Here is a 21,334-nt window from a genome sequence, read left to right as displayed (position 1 = left end):
AAAGGCTGCTCCTTCTCAGAAATAAAGCCAAGTCAATGCTACTCAGGTTTTGATTTGCCAGCATACAACACTTGTCTGGATGAACAAAGTTGGTGCACCATGTTCAAATGCGATAAGGAGAAAGAGGGTGGAGGAACAAAAGAAAAATAGAGTTGAAGCCTTTAAAAAAAACTCTCCTGACAGCAATAGTGATGAGCAGCATTTAAGTGGAGTGAGAACTCCCCTAAGCGCATCGCTTCTGACAGATGAGCCCAGCAAGTCAACCATAGGGACTCCACAGCCCCACTGCTGCTATTCAGCGAAAGTTGATCAGACAGCAGCAGACAAATAACACCAAGCAAACACTTCAAGAAGCACTCTCTCCACATTGAAGAGTTTATAATTAACCTGGTTTTAAAAAAAAGGCACCAATCTGTGGCTCGTGCATGGCGGCAGCAGCAGCTCGGAACCACGCGTATGCTAGGTGTTTGCACTCCCTGCAGAAGAGGGGACAGGGAAAGCAAGCTGGTTTCAGTTTACCCCCTGCTCTTCCCGAGTTGCAAACCTGCCATCCCAGGCATGCAAGCCCCAAGTGTACTTCTAACAGGTTTTTCCTCGCCAGCTATCACATCTCTCCTAGCTGTGCTCTCGGCCTTGCAATTCCTATGTTGTTTTCTTTTCCAAGTGGCTGAGCTTCTGTCTGCTTCGAGTCTCGTAACCCATACCACTTGAAGCATTTTCACCAGGAATACACACACACACACACAGAGAAGCTTTTGCTGCATTGCCATTCTGCCGAGTGTCAACACAGCTGCTGTCTCCACTGGAATGTAAACCAATATTGTTATAGATCTCCCTCAACCCCAGGTAACTTCCTCAAAGACTTTCACAGCGTGTGGCAATTTGCTCCACTGTCACTTTATAAAGCATCAACCCAGTTGGTTAAAAACAATTGCATTTAAAAAAAATAAGTAAAGTTTGCCTTCCATTCATGTCCATGTGGTGCAAAAGGCTGTAGAAAGCAAAATGCATCCATTGCACACACATCCAGCCTCATATGTTTAGACAAACACCCTGTATGAAATAACTTACTGCTGCTGCAAGACATTAGGCGAGGTATTAACAGCCCTGAGTAAAAGTTATTGGTGTGAACACTAACGCAACTTTTACAGCAGGGAAACTTTGCTTGTATATTATTTTACTCCAACAGGTAACCTAAGAAGGTGTTTAGAATGTGCATTTTTGGTTATTTCCTAGACACCATCCACTTTTAGCAACAAGCAGCAATTTTTTTACTAAAGGACTAATAACTGAGTTACGATGCAGTCGACACAAACACCGTTCAGACTGCTACAGGAACGCAACCTGTAATGCATGGCATACAGTAAAGCAGTGACTCCTTTGCCTCACTTCTCCAATGAAAGAAAAAAATCACTTTTTGCTCATCGATGTCTCCAAAACAAATTCTCTATCCCCAGCGTCAAGACTCAAAGTTCACTCTCATCCAGATATTTAGCCCAGCAAACTCCGCTTCCCAATATAAAGCACAAAAGTTTCAAAACCTCGTGTATATTCCACACCTAACTTCAGGACTACAGGAGATGGGGGGGAAGAAATTGCACACTAAATTTCATTCACTAAAAATGAAAATATATTACAGATATCATAGCTCAAACCTAGAATCTTACCTCGCTATACTGGGACTGGGCATTGTTTTCCAGGTACAACATGTTAGCAGTCAAATTGATCAATGCTGCTGTTCTTTCTTCTGGCTCCAGGATTTTGACAAACACCTCCCACCCCCTAGAAGACCCTAAAAATATGTGATGCTACTTGGAAGATAACAGGACTTGGAGTGTGCGTCTCTGCATAATTGAAGTTTCTCTTATATACCTAACGATAGGCGAGGAGGAGGAGGTGGGGCTCTCCTGCCTTACCTGTCCAATCTGTCAAAGTGCCACCTGGAGTCCTCCACTCCAATGGAGAGAAGCCTCTCCCAGCTCATTAAGTAGTTAGAATTCCTTATCACCAATCTCTAAAAAGCCAAGGGAAGGGGGGGAAATGACAAAAGAGGAAAAAAAAAAAAAGAGAGAGCAAGAGGGGAAAAAAGGAAACTATAACTTTCCCCTGTCACTTTTCTACATGTTTAGGAACCAAAAAAGACAGACATTGAGTTGCTCCAAAGGAGCTGCTCCAAGAAACTTCTATTTTCTGAGGAGACTCCAGCAATTTTTTTTCAGGCACAAGCTTTTCTGTTACCAAAGCCCAAAGTGTTCAGGAAAGGATCAAGATGCAACGCTCGAGACCAGCAGTGCAATAACACAGTCAGGCCTCTGTCTGCTGCAGCAGGTTTGGGACATAACTCAAAAGGAGTTTTCTGAGAAGCAGTCAGTGTTTCGTGCACCGTACTCCAGCAGCATTCTCCGTCGTCTGAGTGCTCCCATTCACTCTGACAGCCAACAGGTCCTGTGTTCAGAGGACATCACCCCAGCTACAGTTTTTCCCCTCCTCTGAAACTGCTTCCTACTCACACTATGATGATCAGCCTTAAAATAATCTCACTTAAAAGGGGAAATGTTAAAAAAAAGATTTTAAAATCTCATCCAAAGGGACTCGTTATATTGAATTAATATATGGGAGAAGCTGCTGGGTACTGCTGAGTAAAAGCCAGCTGGATGCTGCGCCCACAGCAAAATAAAGATTTTGAAAAGAAAGGTAGGAAAAGCACTTTGCCAGAACTTGATCTGTGGGAGAACAGAGCAAACAGACAGGCAGAGCAGAACAGCCCCACTGTGATTTTACTCTGAATGAGCAGACAAAACCCCTCATCCCGTGTCAGTGTCCCGAGCAGAGATGGGGTGTGAGATCCGGGCTGTGCTGGCAGCAGCACCAGCTGCCCTCTGGAGCAGAGCTGGCTCCTGCTTGGCTGCTCTGAAACACCCCATGGAAGGGGTCCACTGCCATCTCACCAAGCAAGCAGGATGCACGTCGAGAACAAAAGCCATCTCCTTTCACCTGCTCCCAAAGAGCAGAGTAAGCGCCATCGAGCAAGGGGAAACAAAACACCTTTTAAAAGGGTGGGGAAGGGGGGGGGGAAGAGAGGAAACCAAACATCCAGATCAGAGCACGGCCGCCTGCCCTCCCAGACTAATGACAGCGCTTCAGACTTTTATTTGAGGAGCTGTCGTCAAGCAGCCCGGTGCTGCACCAACTGTGAGCGCTTGCAGCCAACACCGGACCTCCCACCATGGCGGGTGAGTAACCCATCCGTAGGTGCTCTGTGGCAGAACGAGGGGTCCCCAGGGGGGGCTGATACCCACCCATGGCCTCACCACCTCCCTGCAGCCCAGCCTCTGCCCAGGAGCTGCTGCTGCTTCCCAACAGGCCAACTCCCTCGCCTTTGGGCATCATTTAAGCCCAGCTTCTCTGGGTACAGAGGGAGGGGACTGCAGGCTCACAGGGAGATGAAAGTGAGCCGGCTGTGCTGCTCAAGGGGCTAACGGCTCTCTAGACTGTCTTCTCCAGCATAGAGCAGGAGAAGGAGCCACCACCAATTTCCTGCCAATCTGTGAATTAAAGGACACCACAAGCTTGCACCAGCCTCTATCCAGGCTAGAGACAAGCAGCACATTCATAAAACTCCCACTAGTAAAATGGAGTAAAACCATCTTCAGGGAGGAACCAGTAAAAGCAGAAGATTGCAGCGCCCTCCTTACTGTGCAATGGCAGGGTTGGTGTCTGATTTAGCCCTGAGCCTGTGAATACAGTGCAATGGAGAGCTGCTGGGCACAAAAGTGAAAGATTGCCAGCATTTCCAGTGCACCTTCCCAATTCCTCCTCCCTGAGCACAATGCAAGGAGGTGCTTCCAAGAGCCAGCTGCTGAGAGGAGCACAGAGCTCTCCCCAGCCAAGGGAGGGCCCTACCTACTGCTGACAGCAATATCCTAGCTCAGATTGGAGCTACACGCACTTCCAGAGCTTCTGAAATACCAGTAAGAGCCTGCTGAGCACACAGCAGGTTTCCTTCATCACAGGAACAACTCAAACTACTGCCACAGCCCCTTCCCCTCCTCTCCGTCTCCTCTGTCACCAGGTAACTTCAGGGTCTATTTGCTTGGTCTGTTTACTTCACTCAAGATGGGTAACAAGCCAAAAAGCCACACAAGTGCTAATCTGGAGCTACAGACCAGGTTCATAGGGATCCGCCACAGCACCCTTGGCCAAAAGGGTCACTTTGCAGCACCACTGCAAAGCTTGCACTGAGCTGGACATTGAGCCAGAAGTCATCTGTTATTTAATAGTGAGGAGAAGTTACATTGTGTTGACCATTTTGACCTTTGAGGTTTTTGATAATAGCCCATGAGCTCAAAAGTTGTGGAGGGGAAGGAAAGAGAAGGTGGTACACATGTAGACCTCCCAAACTCAGCAAGCCATCGCAAAAACACTGTTTACTAGCCGAGCTATGAAACTCAGAAGATCCTCCTTTTCCAAGTAATTAATGTAACACTGTTGGTAGGTTTCTGCTATCTTCTGTCCCACAGGTAGCTGGAGGTGGTTGTGGGTGAAGCAACACCCACATGCACTACACAGTGGAAGTTTATCCAAAGAGATCTGCATGTCAAACATGAGGAGAAGTGTATATAGCATGAATAAATTGACATGTCAGCACAAATCCCTGCTGTCTGTACACACAGCCCTGACCTGGCTCTGTGTTTCAGAGGCATTAGCCTGTGCGGTCACCTTGAAGTGGATGCTGGACAAGTAGCTTTTTGCACATCAGTCATCCACAAGTGACACACAGGAGGCCACCACCACGCTGACAGGGGTGCCAGAAAGTAGGAGAGCATATGCCAGACACTGCACCCACCCACTCCTACTGCAAACAGGCACAAATATACTCCTCTCCTCATCCCAGGGCTCCAAACTGTTCCACTGGCTTCAGAGCTAAATGCACTCCACTCATGGGATGCTTTCTCCCTCCCATAGGCCTTGGATATTCATACCAGCATGGATGGTGCAAGGAAAGAGATAAAGGCTTGATCCCTCACCTTTCTACCTTACGTTTAAACTGAAAAGCTCCTAGGCCTCGTTTGATTCTCTCATTTTGCAGACCCAAGTGTCACACAGATGAGTCACCAACAACCTGATAGCAGTGAGACACCATCTCTTAGAGACTCTTGCAGAGGAACCTGATCCCTGAAATAGCATTTGCTGAGATGGCTGCATCAGAAAGCCAAAGGGAGACCTCCACCTCCTCAAAGTGCACACCTACTTCTCAGCAAGGGGACCAAGATAGTTACGATTTATCTGAGCTTTCTGGAGAGGTCTGCGAGGGAAACACCAACATTAGTGTCTGTTGCAACTGTGATGGGCAAAAGCCACGGCAAGACAATCTGTGTAGATAGACATTACATCTTATTTTACATAGTCAGAAAAAGCAAACAGATTTAGGCAAGGGGCCTGCTTTCACATATTAATAAGGAATTACTTCATACTGAGAGCAGATGTACAAGGTTTAACTTTATTCTTCTAGTCCAACAAGATCACTCCCACTCTGAACAGGAACAGAACAAACAAGAAAATAAAGAAGTCAACCCAAAAGCATCAGGAGTTGTGCAAAGCCTAGCACTTCATGCTTCTGATGCTCAGTAGGATTAAGCTTAAAAATCAAAGCTGCTCAGCCTTGGGAAAGGAAATCTCTTTCAAGTAATTTACCTCCAATTCTGTAGGAAATTAAAACAAATAACTCCGAGTTAAATTTGAAAGTTTCAGCTGCAGATATCTCAGGTCTGGCTCATGTATTTTAGGAAGCTTCTGTCAACACTTTGTGGCTCTTGCTGGTACCTTAAACAACAAAATAATATGCAAACAAGACCCCAGAGTTTCCAAAATGAGGCTTTGGCCAAGTCAAACTGCTGACTTAGGTTCTTTGTCTGTAAGCACTTTCATTGTGCTGTTACAAGGTTTGTCCCAGCCTCTCTCTCTCCAGTACCACACACAACATCAACAACCTTTCCTGGATGCAAGGCAAGGGCGCCAAATCATGACAGTTAAAAGTGTCATTGGCACAACTGTAGTGCAAGTTGGAGATTGGGTAATTCCTTGCAGAAGGTGTATGTGTGTGTGTGCACCTACCTGCACATTCAATGGCTCATGTAGAATTTCCTGCAGATCAAACAACAACAAAGTAGTCTGCTCATACCTCTCCATTCTTACAAAAATAGCATCTGGATCAACCACATTACCACAGACTGTGACATTCACTCAGCTAAGAAATGTTTATGAATTAGCACTGAGATAACAGAAGGAGGAGGGAAAAGTAGAAAGTGGGGTTTGGTGGGTTTTTTTGTTTGTTACATCTGAATAACTGCTGAATGCTCAAAACACAAGCCTCTACAATTGGCTTTGGGACTCTTTCCAGTGAAGACTTTATCAGGACAGACATGACAGACTGCAAGAGCAGGCAACCAGGTTAAAGAGCAAAAAGAAAATACTTTGAAAAATGTAAATGTCATCTTTCGTTCCTGAAGATTCATACAGAGCAGGTCTTCATTGCTCAGACCACCAGGAAAAGGAAAAAACCTCAGCACATACTGAAATGGAGATTTTCTCCTTAAAAAAAACCCACCAAACAAACAAAAAGCTATAAGACAAAACTTTAAAAGGAGAGATGTTGCTCAAAGGCAGCAGCATCCTGCCTGCTGCTGACTGGATACAGCCTCGTCTGCATCCTGGGCAGGCTGCTCCGAGGTATGGTTCATCTGCATGCAAGAGAAGGATGAGTATCTTCAGCTCTCAAAGGGTTAACAACCGTGTTACACTCATAGGTCAAAATTCAGTGCCCTCCCAGTTTTCCCACCACTGAGCCACAGGGATGGGTCTGATGCCCAGAACTTCTTTTGGAAAGCACTCAAGTGTATCAACTTTTAAAGCTAAAAATTACACCCTGACTGCAAGTGCTTAGTACTGAGGATCAACTTCTTCATCCAAGGACTTGAAATATTATTTTCCCCATTTTGAAAGTGGAGGGCAAAGAGATGGACCTGTGGAGGGGAAGAGGAGAGGTCTGCACCCCAGGTCACCTCCATCTTCCCCCAAGGAGCTTGCTCTCCCCAGGGCAATCGCCTGTCACAGCAGCCCTGCCCTCCGACCCTGGGTAAACATCTGCACACGCTGCTTATTTGAGCTCCTATAGCCTTGTTATCTCCCCTAGAACACCCTGAGGGCTAATTAGAGAGTTAATGGTATCATGTCAGGAGATAACGCTACGTGGGGGGAGCAGAGAGAGGGGAGGTGGAAAGGAGTTGTGAAACAAAACCAGTTCCCTTCACAACCACCAGTGCAATATTGGTTTAGGAAGGGTACACACAGCCCCCAGGGACTCTGCCTTCCGGCTGCCAAGCTCCATTTAATAAGAGACACTCCTTTGAAGAGATTCAGGTCTCCAGCCAAGATGATGCAAGGTCCCCATGCTTTCCCTACTGCCTGCACAACCAAAACCCCTCCAATCCCAATGGAGGCAGGTCATTCCCAAAGTGTCAGCAGGAACTTGCCTCTCATGGTGTACGATGCCGGATGGGAACTAAGCATACAGATCATTTATCAGAAAGTGTTGTCAATTCATTAATGGTGCTCCTTTTCCCACATTTTTTGTACCCTGGCAACTTTTTTTGCAAGGCAACTGATGAGCCTGCAAAACCACTGACCAGCAGACATTTTTGCATTGATGAGTGCAAAGCCACAGGTCAGCAGACACTCCTGCATGGAGAGGCAACCAGGGGACTTTTGGGAGTCCAAACATCTGCTATCAGCAGCGGTTTTTTCAGAAAAACAACCCTTAACATTCAGCCTGCATTTTTTCCTGATGAAGATCTTTGGAAGCTCAGTAAGGCATGCTTCAGCACCCCCACCTCCTTTTTGCAAAATATTTTACAAATATTAGGGAGATATTAGAGAAATGACACACAAAAATATCATGAGAATTGCTTCTGAGCAGCATGAATAGCTCTGTCCCTCCAAGTGGAGATGGGACAGGGTCACGGCACAGGTCTGCATCTCAGCATGAGACAGAGTGCTCTGGACAGGGAAAGGGAAAAGCAGGAGATAGCGACAGATTAGAGAGTCTTTGTTTTTAATTATGAGACAGGAGCAACTGTTGACAGACTAGGATTGTTCTTGCACAAGCAACTGAGTAGAAACTGTTGTTCTTCTCTTATCTTCTATAAACTACAGATTGCTCTCGGGAAACACACAACTGTTCATAAAAGCACAATCACAGTAGCTCTTTCCAGCCAGCCTCTATGCTGCCAACTCCCTCCCACACAAGTCCTTGTACAATAATCCAATAGTGCAAAATAAGTACTACAATAATTTGAGAACAGTCTCCAAAACCTCTCCTGAAACCCTGACCCTGCAACTGATTGCCATTCATGCTTCTCATGTGAGCACATTACTGCTATCCTGTATTACCCTGGTGTGTCAGGTCAAGGCAGCCAAAGAGCCCATTTGTTTCTTGTTTCCTGTGCAGAAATGCTGCGTTTTGCAGCGCTGATCTCTGTCCTGTGCTCTCTGTCTGCTCTCACACATCCACCACCAGTATGGCAACAGCCACTAGGTTTAGTTTGGTCAGAGACCTTCCCCAGAACACTGATCACTGCAGTTTCTGACTTCCTTAGTTTCAATCCAGCCTGGACATCACCATGAGGTCCACCATAGCCATTCATGCCCTCAGAGAGAAAAAAGGGTGCTCATGGTACCTTTCTGCATCTGTTTAAGCAGGCTGGAGATAAAACCCCATCCTTTTAGAGCTACAGTTACATTTGTTACTGAAAACTCCTTTGATATTTTATTAATCTCTGCTAATTCAGATGCTGGATTAGCAAAGAGTTCATTCAGCAAACTCACACAGGTCACAAACCACTCAATCTGTGCTTCAGAGAGATTGATTTAATTTTCTGTGACTGCCTCACAATTCACTCCTTCTTTAATTTCAATGCTATCAAATCAGTGACAGTGAAGTAGAAAGCAGACGGTAGAGACAGAGGAAACCTAGTTCGAAAGTCTTCTCATGAAATATTGGAGAAAAAAAATAACAAGTCATTAACAGGACTGTAGGCAGGATCTGCAGAACCACAAAGCTACATATATAGTGAGACTTTGGATGCATAAGATTTTCTTCAAAGCAAGAATCCCAATTAATGCAACAGAGGACTTTAAAAACACAATCTACACCCCACAGCTCGCTGAAGCACAGACATTTTGGCTGTGGAGAGCAGGATGTTCCCAGGGTTGTGCTCCAGGTTTGTCTTAGCCTGAAAGGAGTATTCCATGAGCCTGGTCAGCCCTGTTAGGCACGGTCAGCACTGCAGCTTGCAACAGCACTGTGAGATGCTGTCCATCCCCCATCCATCCCATGCCACAAAGGGGGTACCAGAGAGTTCAGCAAAGTTTTCATTTCATATGGACAGCTCAATTCATCACCCTACTTCCAGTTAACAGGAGTATCCTTCCCTGTCTTCCAGGAATTTGGTTTAAAAAAACCCAAAACAACCCAAACCAAAAACATCCAGGGAAAGGTGAACTTTGGGAATGGCCACTTCACTTCTCTTGGTGTTGAAGCTGGACTTTACGGCTTGCTGAAAAGTCAGATGTCCACAGGGACAGCTGTAACCACTTACAGTCTGTAACCCTGTCAAACTGTTCCCAACAAATACAGGAATTATGTTTATAGTTTAAGAAGAAAAAAAAAGAAAAAAAAAAAGGAATCCTATCAGCTAGATAGAAACATGCAGTGAAGCTCCTATCAACACAGCATTAACCTTACACCTGCTCCAGAAGCAAAAATGCCTACTATCTGTTGCTCCAAGATCAAGATGCCTTTTAATCAAGTGTTTGCACAGACCTTTAATAGATGTCAAATAAGCTCTAATGCATTATTGCTCCATACTTAAGCAAGATGCACGTGCAGCACCGTAGAAACCTTTGGAAGCAGGCCCAGCTGCTTGGTAAAGGTGTTTTCCAAAGTGACTGTTTCTTCTGTTTTGAAGTATTTGTATGTAGACAGATGACAAGACTCAGCAATTGCAACACTATTCCACCTCAACTGCTTGTAGCCAAATGAAACAGGGAACTAGGAAGGGTAAAGCCAGCCCTCCAGAGGAGCCAGGCCAGAACCAAGGCAAAAAACCCAAACCGCCTCATGCAGGGCTCATTTCCAGTAGGTCTGTGCTTTTCAGCTTAAAATTTGTTTACTCCTTCTCAAGCTGAATGCAAAGCAAGATACTGAAAGGGCAGAAATATTTAAAGGAATTTTAAATATGCTTCCAAAATGATCTGTAGCACAGCAGACAGATCACCCATTCATTTTCTTCAATACCACTGAGAATTCAGGGAATTGGCATTAAAAATAACACACTTGGTGTAACGATACTCATCAACTGGCTGCATTCCTACAAAAAGAAATGCAGCCAGCCTTGGTGTGCAGCCAGCAACGGGGCAAAACAGCATAGAAAAGGAAGCTAGTGAAAAGTTATTTTAAAGAAAGATAAATATGTCTTTAGAGCCCTACTACACACAAAATAAGAGAAGTCTTCAGGCCTTGGCCAAACTGAACGTACAAATGTGTTCTCTCCACAGATCCCTTATCTGAAAGGCTTGACCATTTCTGTATTTGGATCTGCAGCTTTAAATGTGATTGTTAGATAGTTTGGAGGGACCTGCGCTGCAGAAGATGAAACATTCATCAGGATTACAAAGCCAAGTCTAAATTAGGAGACCTTATGAGTTCAGCTGCAAACAAGAGAGGTGCTGCAGGGAAACTTCCAACAGAATAATGCATTTGCTCATTATGGAAATGCCTTTGCATAATCTCAACTTTCTTTGCTATGGAACGAACAAATACCCACAAAGAAGAGAAACTTGGCAAGCCTCAAACTCTCTGAAGCACAAACCAGACAGTAATAAAAGCTTTGATCACATCCCTGTGCTGCACAAAGTCCTTCCTTCCAATGGTCAGTCCGGGAACACTTAGGCATGGAAACAGGCACACAACCCAGTTTGCTGCATCTGCTTATCAAATCAGCCTTATCCTCCAGGTGCAAAACCCTTCCTCAACAAAATGCAGGTCTGTGGCACTTGCCAGAGCTCTGGGAAACACACAGAGGGCTGACTCCTCTTTCTGCACCACTTGGCCACACCTGCAGGCCACACCAGCTCCCTGCCCTGCTGTCAACACACAAGGATGTCCTTCCTCCCCATCCTACAGTCCCACCACCCCTTAACCATCTTTCATCTGCCTCCTCAGCCATTACCTCGCAGCAAGTGGAGTTCTTTTCTCCTGACCCAGAAAAACACTTTAAACAAGGCAATTAAAAGTTAACAGAGATCAGAGCCTGTGCTTAGAGTGTTGCATATGACACAGACATCCTTCTGGACAGCGGGTTGGGGTTTTTTATGTCTGTCCATCATATTGTTGCACATCAGATCCTCACCACAGCCCTCAGCCGATGGGCTCCTAGGCACCTAGGAATTCAGTCACCAAACAGAAATTACCAAAGTGATTTACAAGGTGCTAAGGCCAAGTGCACATAGGAAAGTGCCAGCAACCACCTTGGGCCAGGGTAGCTCTGTAGAGGCTTCAGCCTCACTCCTCTCCAGCTCACTGGGCTGCAACATGCAAAAGTATACCATGCAAGGTGGCTAGGATGGCTCTTCCATGAGCCTAGAGGAGGTTAAACCTGGGAAAGGTTTCTTCCTTCCATTGGGGAGCATCAAACAGCAGCTCAGAGATCTGTCACTGATGTGCAGGCTGAGGCTAAGAGCCTTGACACTCCCACATCCTACATGGCCTACATCCAGTCTCTCCTACAGACTAGTTTTATCTCCAACTCTGGGTATAAAGGAGAGCAGCAAAGTTAGAGCTGAAACTGTCACTTTTAAAACTATGAAACACAGGTTGCAGCTCCAGAATTTCTGTAGCCCTGAGACTCTGGGACATCCTCAGCGGATAAAGCTGAGGACTGAAATGCAAAGGGACACAGCCCTGTCTGAAGCACTCAAACCGTCATCCCCATGGCAGATACCCACCCTGCAGGGAGCTCAGCAGTGCCTAACCAAGCCACACACAGCAAATCCCCATGATGATTTGCAGAAGATGAGGAACAACAAATTAAATACACACACACAAAAATCCAAACAAAAAAAAAAGCTCACACAGGGCAAGGAATTTTCTCTCCCTTTTGTGGGGAGGGACAAATCCAGGTTAAGAAAACTCTGACCACAGTGACTGTCTGGGGAAAAGGCATTCCACTGAACTGGTTAGGCAAGGAGCTTGTGGGAGGAAGGCTTGCTCAGGGGCATGAAAGGAAGGTATGTACAGGGGGAGGGGGATGAGGTGCTCCATCACTGGGGACAGCACTCTTGCTCCCGCCAGCGAGGTCTCTGGAGCCCTGGACACGCTGCCAGGATGGTGGCAGAAGATATTCAGACTCTGCAAGCCCCTCAACATTTTTATCAGACTGTGCCTGCTGAAGCCCTTAGGCCAGAGCAGCTTTGTTTGGGCCCAGACTAGGCTCTTTTAGCACTGGTAAGCAGTTTAAAGGACTTCTGATAGTGAAGGAAAGCAATTTTGCACCTGGTATGGCAGTCTGACAGCATACTGTGGGGGCTCCAGGGCAATGCAGGGGTTATTGCACCACCACACATTTATTCCTAGAGGTTTCCAGACCTCTCCTCCCTGAAGCTCCAAGACATTTAGTCAGTAAGAAAAAAAAGAAAAAGAAAAATTCCAAACCTATTACTTGGTTTCCAGCACTGCAGGACAGAGTCTTTCAGACCAGTGTTCCTCTAGAATGCGAGGAGCTGGTTACCACCCCACTACAGACCCCAGGGTGGCAGGCTACATCCTTGGTCAGGGAAAAGGCTGGGGACCATCTTGTTTGGTGGGCCTAACAAATGGCAAGTGGCTCAGAAGGACACATGTTCAACTTACCTCCCTGGCCATCCGCAGCTCCTTCCCACACCAGGGCCATGGCAGAGAATAAACATTCTCTGCACTCACAAGGGACCACTAGCCCCTCACTTAGCTATGCAAAAAATCTGATCTCTGCTGGGATTTCCCAGCCTGCCTGTGGTTAAAGCCATAAGAGAGGAAGGGGCACAGCCAGCAGCCTCACAGAGGGGCCACCCAAGGCATTGCAAAAGAGCCAGTCACAAGACACAGTCAGGAAGGCTGCTGTCTAATGTTACACCAGATCTACAAACTCCTCTCTTCCTGTCCCCTTCCTCTCTTTTCATCACAAGGTAGTGTCAGTCCCCTTTCTTATATTAGACACAGAAAGAATATTTCTTTCTTAAAAACAATCATGAGAACTGCAAGGTCTTGGCTCAGTAAGAAATAGAGTGGTGGTAGCTCAGGCAAGAGGGGTTTCTTTGTCACCCAATCTTCCTCTGCAGCTCTCTCCCCAAGTCGTTGCATTTTCAAGGCAATGCACAGAACTGATGGGTGTTCAGCAGGGCAGGACTCACACTCATTTTCCAGCTCACTGGCAGGACAGTTTCTTCAGGGGTTGCTCTGAACACTGTAGCTCCTTCTCCACTGCCTACTCCATTGTGAGCAAGCAACTGCCCCACATTAAATAATAATTGCAAATTAATAATAACCACAGCTCTCACCAACACGTCTCTTGGGATCAAGGATGGACATCTTTTAAAGCTGAAAGTTGCATTTTTCAGTCGTAAGTTGCAAGAAGTTGCAGAGTTTATTTTAAAAGTTGTTTGGAATTGCCTTAAAGTCCACCTAAGGACAATTGCTTTAGATGAACCAGTCTTAATTGCTTGGCACCTCTTTAAATCTCACATGGTGGTGCATTTTAGAGAGTAGCTGGCCTTGCTCTTCTCCCAAGACAAATCTAATAATAAAAAGCACTCTGCCTTGATCCCACTGTTCATCTCCCAGCACCACTCTGTTTCTGCTGCATTCCTTTGTGTTTATCTGCCCTCTTCAACTCTTTGCTGCAATCAGCTGCATGCAGCACCTCAGTGTCTAGAAGTGACATGGCTGAGGTTACAGGAGAGACAGGTGCAAGGGGAGCTCTTGCCCTGAAGCTATCCAAAGGAAAAAGAGAAGCTGGAGGGGAAGAGGGTTGTAAGGTATTTCAGATTAAAGCCGACAAACAGCAAACACCGTGCCCCAGGCTACACATTCTCTGCCAAAGCAATCTGCTAGCCCCAGAAACAGCAAAGCAAACACAGACTTCTCTTCGAGGGGGAGTTGTCACCTGTCAGGGATGTTTGCAAATTTATAGGGAGGTGGTGGTGATGGTAAGGGGAGTAAAAAGAGCTTTCCTCATTTTAAAAGACAGGCTGTTTGCACAGGTTTGTGATGCATATTTTGCTTTGTAAAGGCTTTTGTCCAGCATTCAACTGAGCGAAGGTGCTGTTTTCCATCAAAGACAAACTGGAACATTTATTAATGTACATACACTAATGTACTCTGAGACGCTGCCTTACAGTAAGGGTAAGGATGGGATGGAATTTCCCTGCTCCCCATTTGGCTTGTCATGGCAGTGACAAATACTTCTTAAAGTAGTCACCATGCTGCTCGGCCTCTCCAGAAATGCCTCCTGCAAGGCTGGGATCAATAAGCAAGAGGTAACTGCATAGACAAAGCTGCGTCCATCCACTCTTAGCCCCAGCACTCTCTTCAGCACTGATCAGACAGGACAAGAGGAAGGGATTTTCCATTCACACTGCACTGCAGACGGGAGAGGGAGACTCTGAACAAGGGCTTCAAGTTAGTCTGTCAGCTACCACAGTGCTCTGCAGGCAGCTCAGAAGAACTGGAGGTGGGGAGGCTTTGCTAACACTCAATGCAGCAAGTCCAGGTTTGAGCATGAAAGAACAAAGTTTCTGCTGACCACCTTTAAACTGTTTAGGACTGTTTTTTCTAAGACCATATAGTTAGTTCAAAGAGAACATTATCACCCACTTTGAAAACTGGGAGTCCTTCTGAACATGAAGAGTCTTTTGGACCAGCTACTAGAAAGACCTCCTTTTACCTCAGATGTGCTACGGTATTGGAAAACACCAAGTTCCAGGTGGAAGGCTTGCAACTCTATGTCCACCCCAAAGGCAGAATCAAAAGACAATCAGACCATGTCAGCCACTTCTGCTCCGGAGTTTGCTTCACCACATTAGCCAAGCACACATCCAACCTCAGAATAGCTTTTTTACCTTTTGCAGCCTTGCAAGGAAAGAAGAGCACTAGAATCTCCTCAGCAGTAGCACCAGAGCGGCAGTAACTGCTCAAACCTTCTGTCACTGAGAACGGCAAGCAGTCAGCATGACCTGGGAGCCCCTTCCTTGCAGGTGTGATTCTTTAGGTTACAAACACTGCCAGGATGCAGACTGTCAATATGCCACCATTGGACACATTATTAAAGGGTGGTTGATTAGCCAGGGAATTAATTGACACAGTTTTGCAGAGTGGAAATGGGGAGGAACAAGAAAGCTCACAGATACCAATACAAATTTCAGACAGCACAGGAGTACACAAAACCCAGGAAGATCAGAAACAGAAGACAAACAGGTCAAACTCCTGAAATACCTCCTGCTCCAACCTGCAAGAATAGCACCTTGCTTATTCACCAGAGCTATTGCTAGGAAAAAGCTGGTCAGTTTGTGCCAAAGGCAATGAACCAGTAACCACTCATGTCTCGTGCATTCCAGTCTTGAGCCATACTGGTGAGACACCCATGGCCAAGACTTGCTACAAACACTCTTGAGTTTTATCTATCTTGAGGCACAGGAGGAAAAAAGCCACCATGATGTGCAAATTTTCATTCATATCTTGCTTTCAAGAGAACAAAAAACAGTGAAGAATCCCTGCCCTTGGTCAGCAAAATTGCAACTGTGTCCAAAACACCAACTATTTTAGCCCCGAGGCTACATGAACGAGGTGTACGCTCAGAGAGCAGACAGTTGAGCAGACAGGCAAGTGCAAGAGACTTCTGAGCACTTCTGCCTGTTCGTGTCCCATCCCTCCTTCCTGCTGTTGTTGCAGCAGGAGAGGAGCAGGAGGTAAGGAGCCAGCCTGCTCCTTCTTGCAGCCCCAGGGAGGCATAGATGAGCATTGCCTCTCTACAGGTCACACACTTTAAACACATATATAGAACGTGCTGATCATCATCACTAGTTACTGGCTTTGCCATGCTCCCAACTAGAAGTCTGGGGGGCATTGGCCACAGCTCCTCCACCATGACGGGGAAGATGGTCCCAGGACAATGCAGCAATAATAGCTTGAGCAAAAACTCTCCATCTGTCCCCAAAGGCTAAGGAAGGTCTTCTCACTACTCACCCACATCGGGTCATTCAGCTCAGTGTCCTGCACCCGGACGCAGTCCATGCTAATTTCTATTTTGTTTGTAGTGCCATTTTCGGATGGGTCATCGATGAAGTTTAAATCGATTGGCTGAACTGAGCATATTGGCCTGAGAAGAACAGAGTAACACAGTTAAGACTGGCCAAATTCTGTTTTTCATCTCCCCATGTGCTAAGATGTCACCCAGGACTTAGACATGACCACGAACCAGTCTCAGGACAAAGTAAGTAACTTCTAAGGAACATTGCCTCATGATCCACTAAGCTAACAGCAGCCCCTAAACAGGACAGGGCCTGGAGGGACACTTCACATGCCTGACCAGAAAAATGAAGAGCACAGGAGTTAAATCACTGAAAGACAGAACTTGTGGAGGATTTATAGCAGTAACTGTCTCAGCATCAGTTAGTGCAAGTCAGGAATGGAAACAGAGTCAGTTTTATTTCCTTCAATGAAACTGACAGGGTGAACTCTGCACCATCTCTACCTCCTTTCCCTCCCTGGCAACAAGAAAAAGAGGAGAACATGCAGCCTGGACATAGAGTAATGACTCCATTTCCTTAGGGGAAAATGCCAACCGTCCACCTTAAGTAATCACGTGCCAGAAAGCAGCTTGCTCAGCAATGAAAGGTTTTGAAGAAAGTCAGTGTCACTGCTGATCTCTGCATGTGTTCCCCATAGCCAGGATGTACATCATCTTGAGGTCTCAAGAGCTGTCATCATCACAGACTCAAACCCACTTCTTTTAATCAAGAGGTAGAGAAGACTCCAAAATCTCAACATCAGTCCTCTGAGTAGCCTAATTATAGAGACGTCCTGTCCCAAAACATCTTCTTCCACAAGCTCCATTGCAGGGCTACTTACTGTTCCAGGAAGTCCCAGATATGCTGGAGTACCTCTGGGCTGAGGAATTCCCTGGGCTGCGAGCTCTGGGACATGGCTGATCGATAGTAACTCTCCTTCCAGGAGAAGTGGCTCGGAGTTTCTACAAACCTTAAAAAACAAAAGCAAAAAAAAAAAAAGAAAAAAAAAGAAAAAACAAAGAAAAAACACACAAAGATATGTTGAATGCATGAGCCCAACTCGATGAAAACCCATAAATAGAAGCTATTGTGTGAAAAAGAGAGACACGCTGAATGCCTGGAACATTCACAGCTGTACAACACACATTCCACACTGCTGCAGATGCTCTATTTAGACGGGAGAGAATTGACACCCTTCCCAATAAGTTAAATGCCCCTTAGACCCCACTGGGATGCTGCATCCCAAGAATCCCAGAGGAAAAACATAAAAAGCCACCTTAAATTTTACCCTCAAATAATCGACTTTCCCTGTAAAGCAAGCAGCCTTTGCAGAAGGAGAAGCTTCTAAGCTGTGTGTGATTCCACTGTCCCTGGCTGGTTGCCTCTCTACATTGCATGCCCTTGGATGAGTTTGGTGACTTCTCCTACACTCAGTCACTGTAGCTGAGGTTTCTCCCTCAAATAAGTTCAGGGGCTTTTTCAAAGAACAATAACAACAACAACTTTAAAACTAAAGTCATCTTTTTGCTTTATTTTCTATGGAAATAAGTTCCATCCCATCAGATTATAGCCTTTTGTCTGCTGCCTTCTCACCTCCACTGATTTCTGAGCCAGCTGATTTCTGCCAGATCTGTTAATTACCTTGGCCATTTTTATCCCCTTAAGCTCCCACAAGCCTCACAGAAATAGGTGTGCCCAAGAGGAGCAGTGACGAAGCTGGAGCACTCACGCCTTCCACAGCTGCACATTCTCATCCCACTGGCCAATTTCTAAATTCAAACCCAGCAGCTCTTACACCCGTGTCAAAATACTCAACGGCTTCAAGGATGTAAAGGGGGAGGGGAGGGGGGAGGAATTTCTTGAGTAGACTTGCAGTTGACAAAATTCTCAGTTCAATTTAAGAGTATGAGGCAGGTGACCACTTTTCCTGCTTCAAGGACAGAGGCATCCTGCAAAAAGTTTTATATGCAAGAGTCATTTTAGTATAATGCAGTGAACAGCCAAACTCTTTGCCAGGGGAATGGTTGTGGCAGGAGCCCGGACTGTAAATGGTTTCCAAAGAGAACTGGACTAACATTTGGTTTGACATATTTTGGTGTTATCACAATGGTCTAAACAAAATGTATGGAAGACCTAATGTATTAAACCGTCAAAATTAAGAAGGAACGAGAGGGAGGATCACACTACAGTTGGTCTTTTCCTCTGCTTTTTTCCTAACGCATCTATTTCTGGCTGCAGTCAGAGAGGGATCCAGCTCCCTTTATTGAATTTGTATGGCCTTTTGTGTTTAGATGATGACTCTGGTCTGCAAGAAGCAAGGCTTTCCTCATTTCTGCTACCCACAGAACTGCAAGCTCTTTGAGAAGAGCAGTTTCCCTAAGCCAGCGGAAATCAAAGCTGTTTCGGCCCCAGAGCCGTGGCTGAGCATGCCTCAGTAGGTGAAAGTACCGCTTCAGTTGCTCATCTTTTCTGTGATTAACAAAAAAAAAACCCACCCAACACCCTTTAAAAGTTCATGAACAGAGAAAGACAAAAATAACATTCAAAAGTGTCACTGCTAATAGCTCTGTCCCACGGATGTGAGCACATACCCACGCTACATGTGAGGTAACCATCACAAATCCTCCGAGAACAGCAGTTATCCCACAAAGTACCAGAAATTACTCCTTTCAAGCTTTCAGTCTGGTAAGGCACTTTCAAAAGTGCCAAATTGAAACCCGTAAGAACAGACCTGTCCTAAAGCCTCATATATAAGCTGTGAATCAACAGTACCATGAGCTTTGGAGAAGAGCAATGAGGAGGGTATGCCCCCCAACCTGCTCTGCCACTGAACATGTAGAGCCCACACACTGCATCACCTCCTGACCTCCAAGGAATGGGCAGAGAAACCCCACAATAGGCTCTCCAATGCCACCAAAGCGTTCTCCTTTAACAATTATTTACCACTTCTCACAACTGCCCTGGATTTGAACACTGAAAAAAAAAAAATCACCTTTTAGGAATTCATTGTGAAGGTAGCTCCAGCAACTGTCTGTACCAGCTCATCACTACATACCCAGGAACCAACTTCACCAAAAAGAGTTACTGCAAACCACACCTTCCTCAGAGACCTTTTTTCCTTCAAAAAGTGTCACTGCAAGGAGGTTCCTGCATGCCATGGCATGCCCCAGCTCTGCTTCACTGCTACATGAAGTCCCAGGCCTCAAGAAGACAAATCAACCCAGCACATGCCTACCTGTTCTGGCCCTTATTAAGCAGAAGTTGCTTATCGTAAGCCTACCTCAACCAAGCACTCTTCACAGTGACCACAGCCTGCAGCACAGGAGAGAAGGAGAATAGTAGCTGCCCAGACTAACAAAGCCAGATTTGTTATTTTCCATCTCTGAAGCTCACAGAGCTTTTGGAAAGAGTCACACCAGTTAAGGACACAACTGGTGCATCCCTGTACTAAACAGAGCTCCAATGTTTCCAAAGAGAGGCATTTTCCAGCTGTGTCATCTTTATCACTGTACCCAACACAGCCCTTGGCTTACTGTTTTAAGAAAGCCAGTATCAGATTTTATCTGATGGTTAAAAAGGCATATTGCCCTTTACCAAGCAAAAGAAGTTCCCTGGTTAATTCTTACAGAAGCAAAATTTGAAAGACTACTTGAACACTCTCTGCAACACCTTTACTACCCATACAGCTCTATTTCCAAAGGTTGTGGAACTATGTGTCCAGCTTCAGCAAACTACCTATGAGAAGGCTATGACATTACACAGGTAGTGAACGTTGTTTGTCACTCAGTTTGGTGCATCCTGCTCTCAGGTAGGAAAGAGCTGTCAAGCCACAAGAAAACCAACTTCAGCACAAAACTACATGCAAACTAAACCATTCTCCTTCCTTATGATCTTAAGGAAATCTAAGTCTAGTGCCATTTTCCTTAACAAACAGCCTACAACACAGAGAAGCATCCTCTGTCTACTAAACAGCATACCTGAGTTCTCAAATTTGCTCTTCCACAGGAAAATAACAGCTAAAACCTAAGCATGAATTTCACTACTCTAGTTAATTGTCTTTCCCCACATCAGCAAATGCCCTGGCTTCAGTAAAATAATCCCTGAGTGCCTAAAGCTAATCACAAGATAGCAGGAGTTTGCATTGTTCAAATTGCTCCTGCCAGCTGCTTTTTTTCTTTATTAACAGACATTGAAACAACACCCCTTTTACCCACAGCCACTTGTCCCAAAGGGCATCCTAGGCGATAGCACTACCAAACACAGCCGGCTGTAGCAAGCTACTGACTATGACAGCACAAAACACGGCAGTAAGCCTTATCTAGCTTGCCCTCTGCTTTAAGTCTACAAGGTAATTCCCTGCATTAACTGCTGAAATAGTTGGCCAGCAGCTTGCCACAAGCAGAGAGCACTAACTGGAAATACAGAGGGATTTACAGCCCCCATCAAACTTCAAGCTCAATTGTGCATTGCACCCACAAACCTTTCCTTCAAAAAAACACCAGGCGTTTGTTAATTAACAGAAATAGCAGGTTAAATCTTCTTTGAGAAGCAGCACCTCACCAAGAGCACAGGGTTTCCTGGCACAAGGCTAGGACACTACTCCTGAATTCCAGAACAAGCTTCAGCCAGCACCACTCTCCAAAATCTATCTCAGCTCCATCCTATTTATTTTGCTGATGTAAGAGCAGCCCAGAGACTCCAGGTGAAATTACTTTACTTAGTGGGCTGTAGGCTGGGGCACACTAAGTGCTTTGTTTCCCGAGAAGTGCTGCATCAGGGACCACGAGAGTGGGACTGCAGCCCAGCTGATTCAGTTTGCAATCAACCTAAGGAGCAAGATCTCTGTAAAACATGGCAATGAGAGCAACATACCTCTCTAGCTGTGCCCACACAGTGCTCAATTTCAGCCTCAAAGAAGGCTGGGAATGTTAAACTTCACAAAAGGAAAAAAAAAACC

The 21,334-nt window shown here is 45.6% G+C and overlaps 1 protein-coding gene across 3 annotated transcripts in view; it reads right to left on the bottom strand.

Annotated features, from left to right (window-relative positions):
- The window catches only part of TP63 (tumor protein p63), a 101,934-nt gene that overhangs the window by 65,086 nt on the left and 15,514 nt on the right, over positions 1 to 21,334 (bottom strand). The window contains exons 2-3 of one of the 3 annotated variants that reach the window (XM_062005499.1): positions 17,219 to 17,347; positions 16,334 to 16,466 (exon numbers count right to left, since the gene is read on the bottom strand). In XM_062005499.1, coding sequence (XP_061861483.1) covers positions 16,334 to 16,466; positions 17,219 to 17,347 — 262 coding nt within the window. Of the gene's footprint in view, positions 1 to 16,333; positions 16,467 to 17,218; positions 17,348 to 21,334 lie in introns of those variants that run through there. The other 2 variants (XM_062005501.1, XM_062005500.1) reach the window with 2 other exon arrangements.

Source organism: Colius striatus, chromosome 12 (assembly GCF_028858725.1).
Source record: "Colius striatus isolate bColStr4 chromosome 12, bColStr4.1.hap1, whole genome shotgun sequence".
NCBI classification, from domain to species: domain Eukaryota; kingdom Metazoa; phylum Chordata; class Aves; order Coliiformes; family Coliidae; genus Colius; species Colius striatus.
The sequence above is the reverse complement of the archived record's forward strand: the minus strand, read 5'-3'. Positions and strand labels throughout refer to the sequence as shown.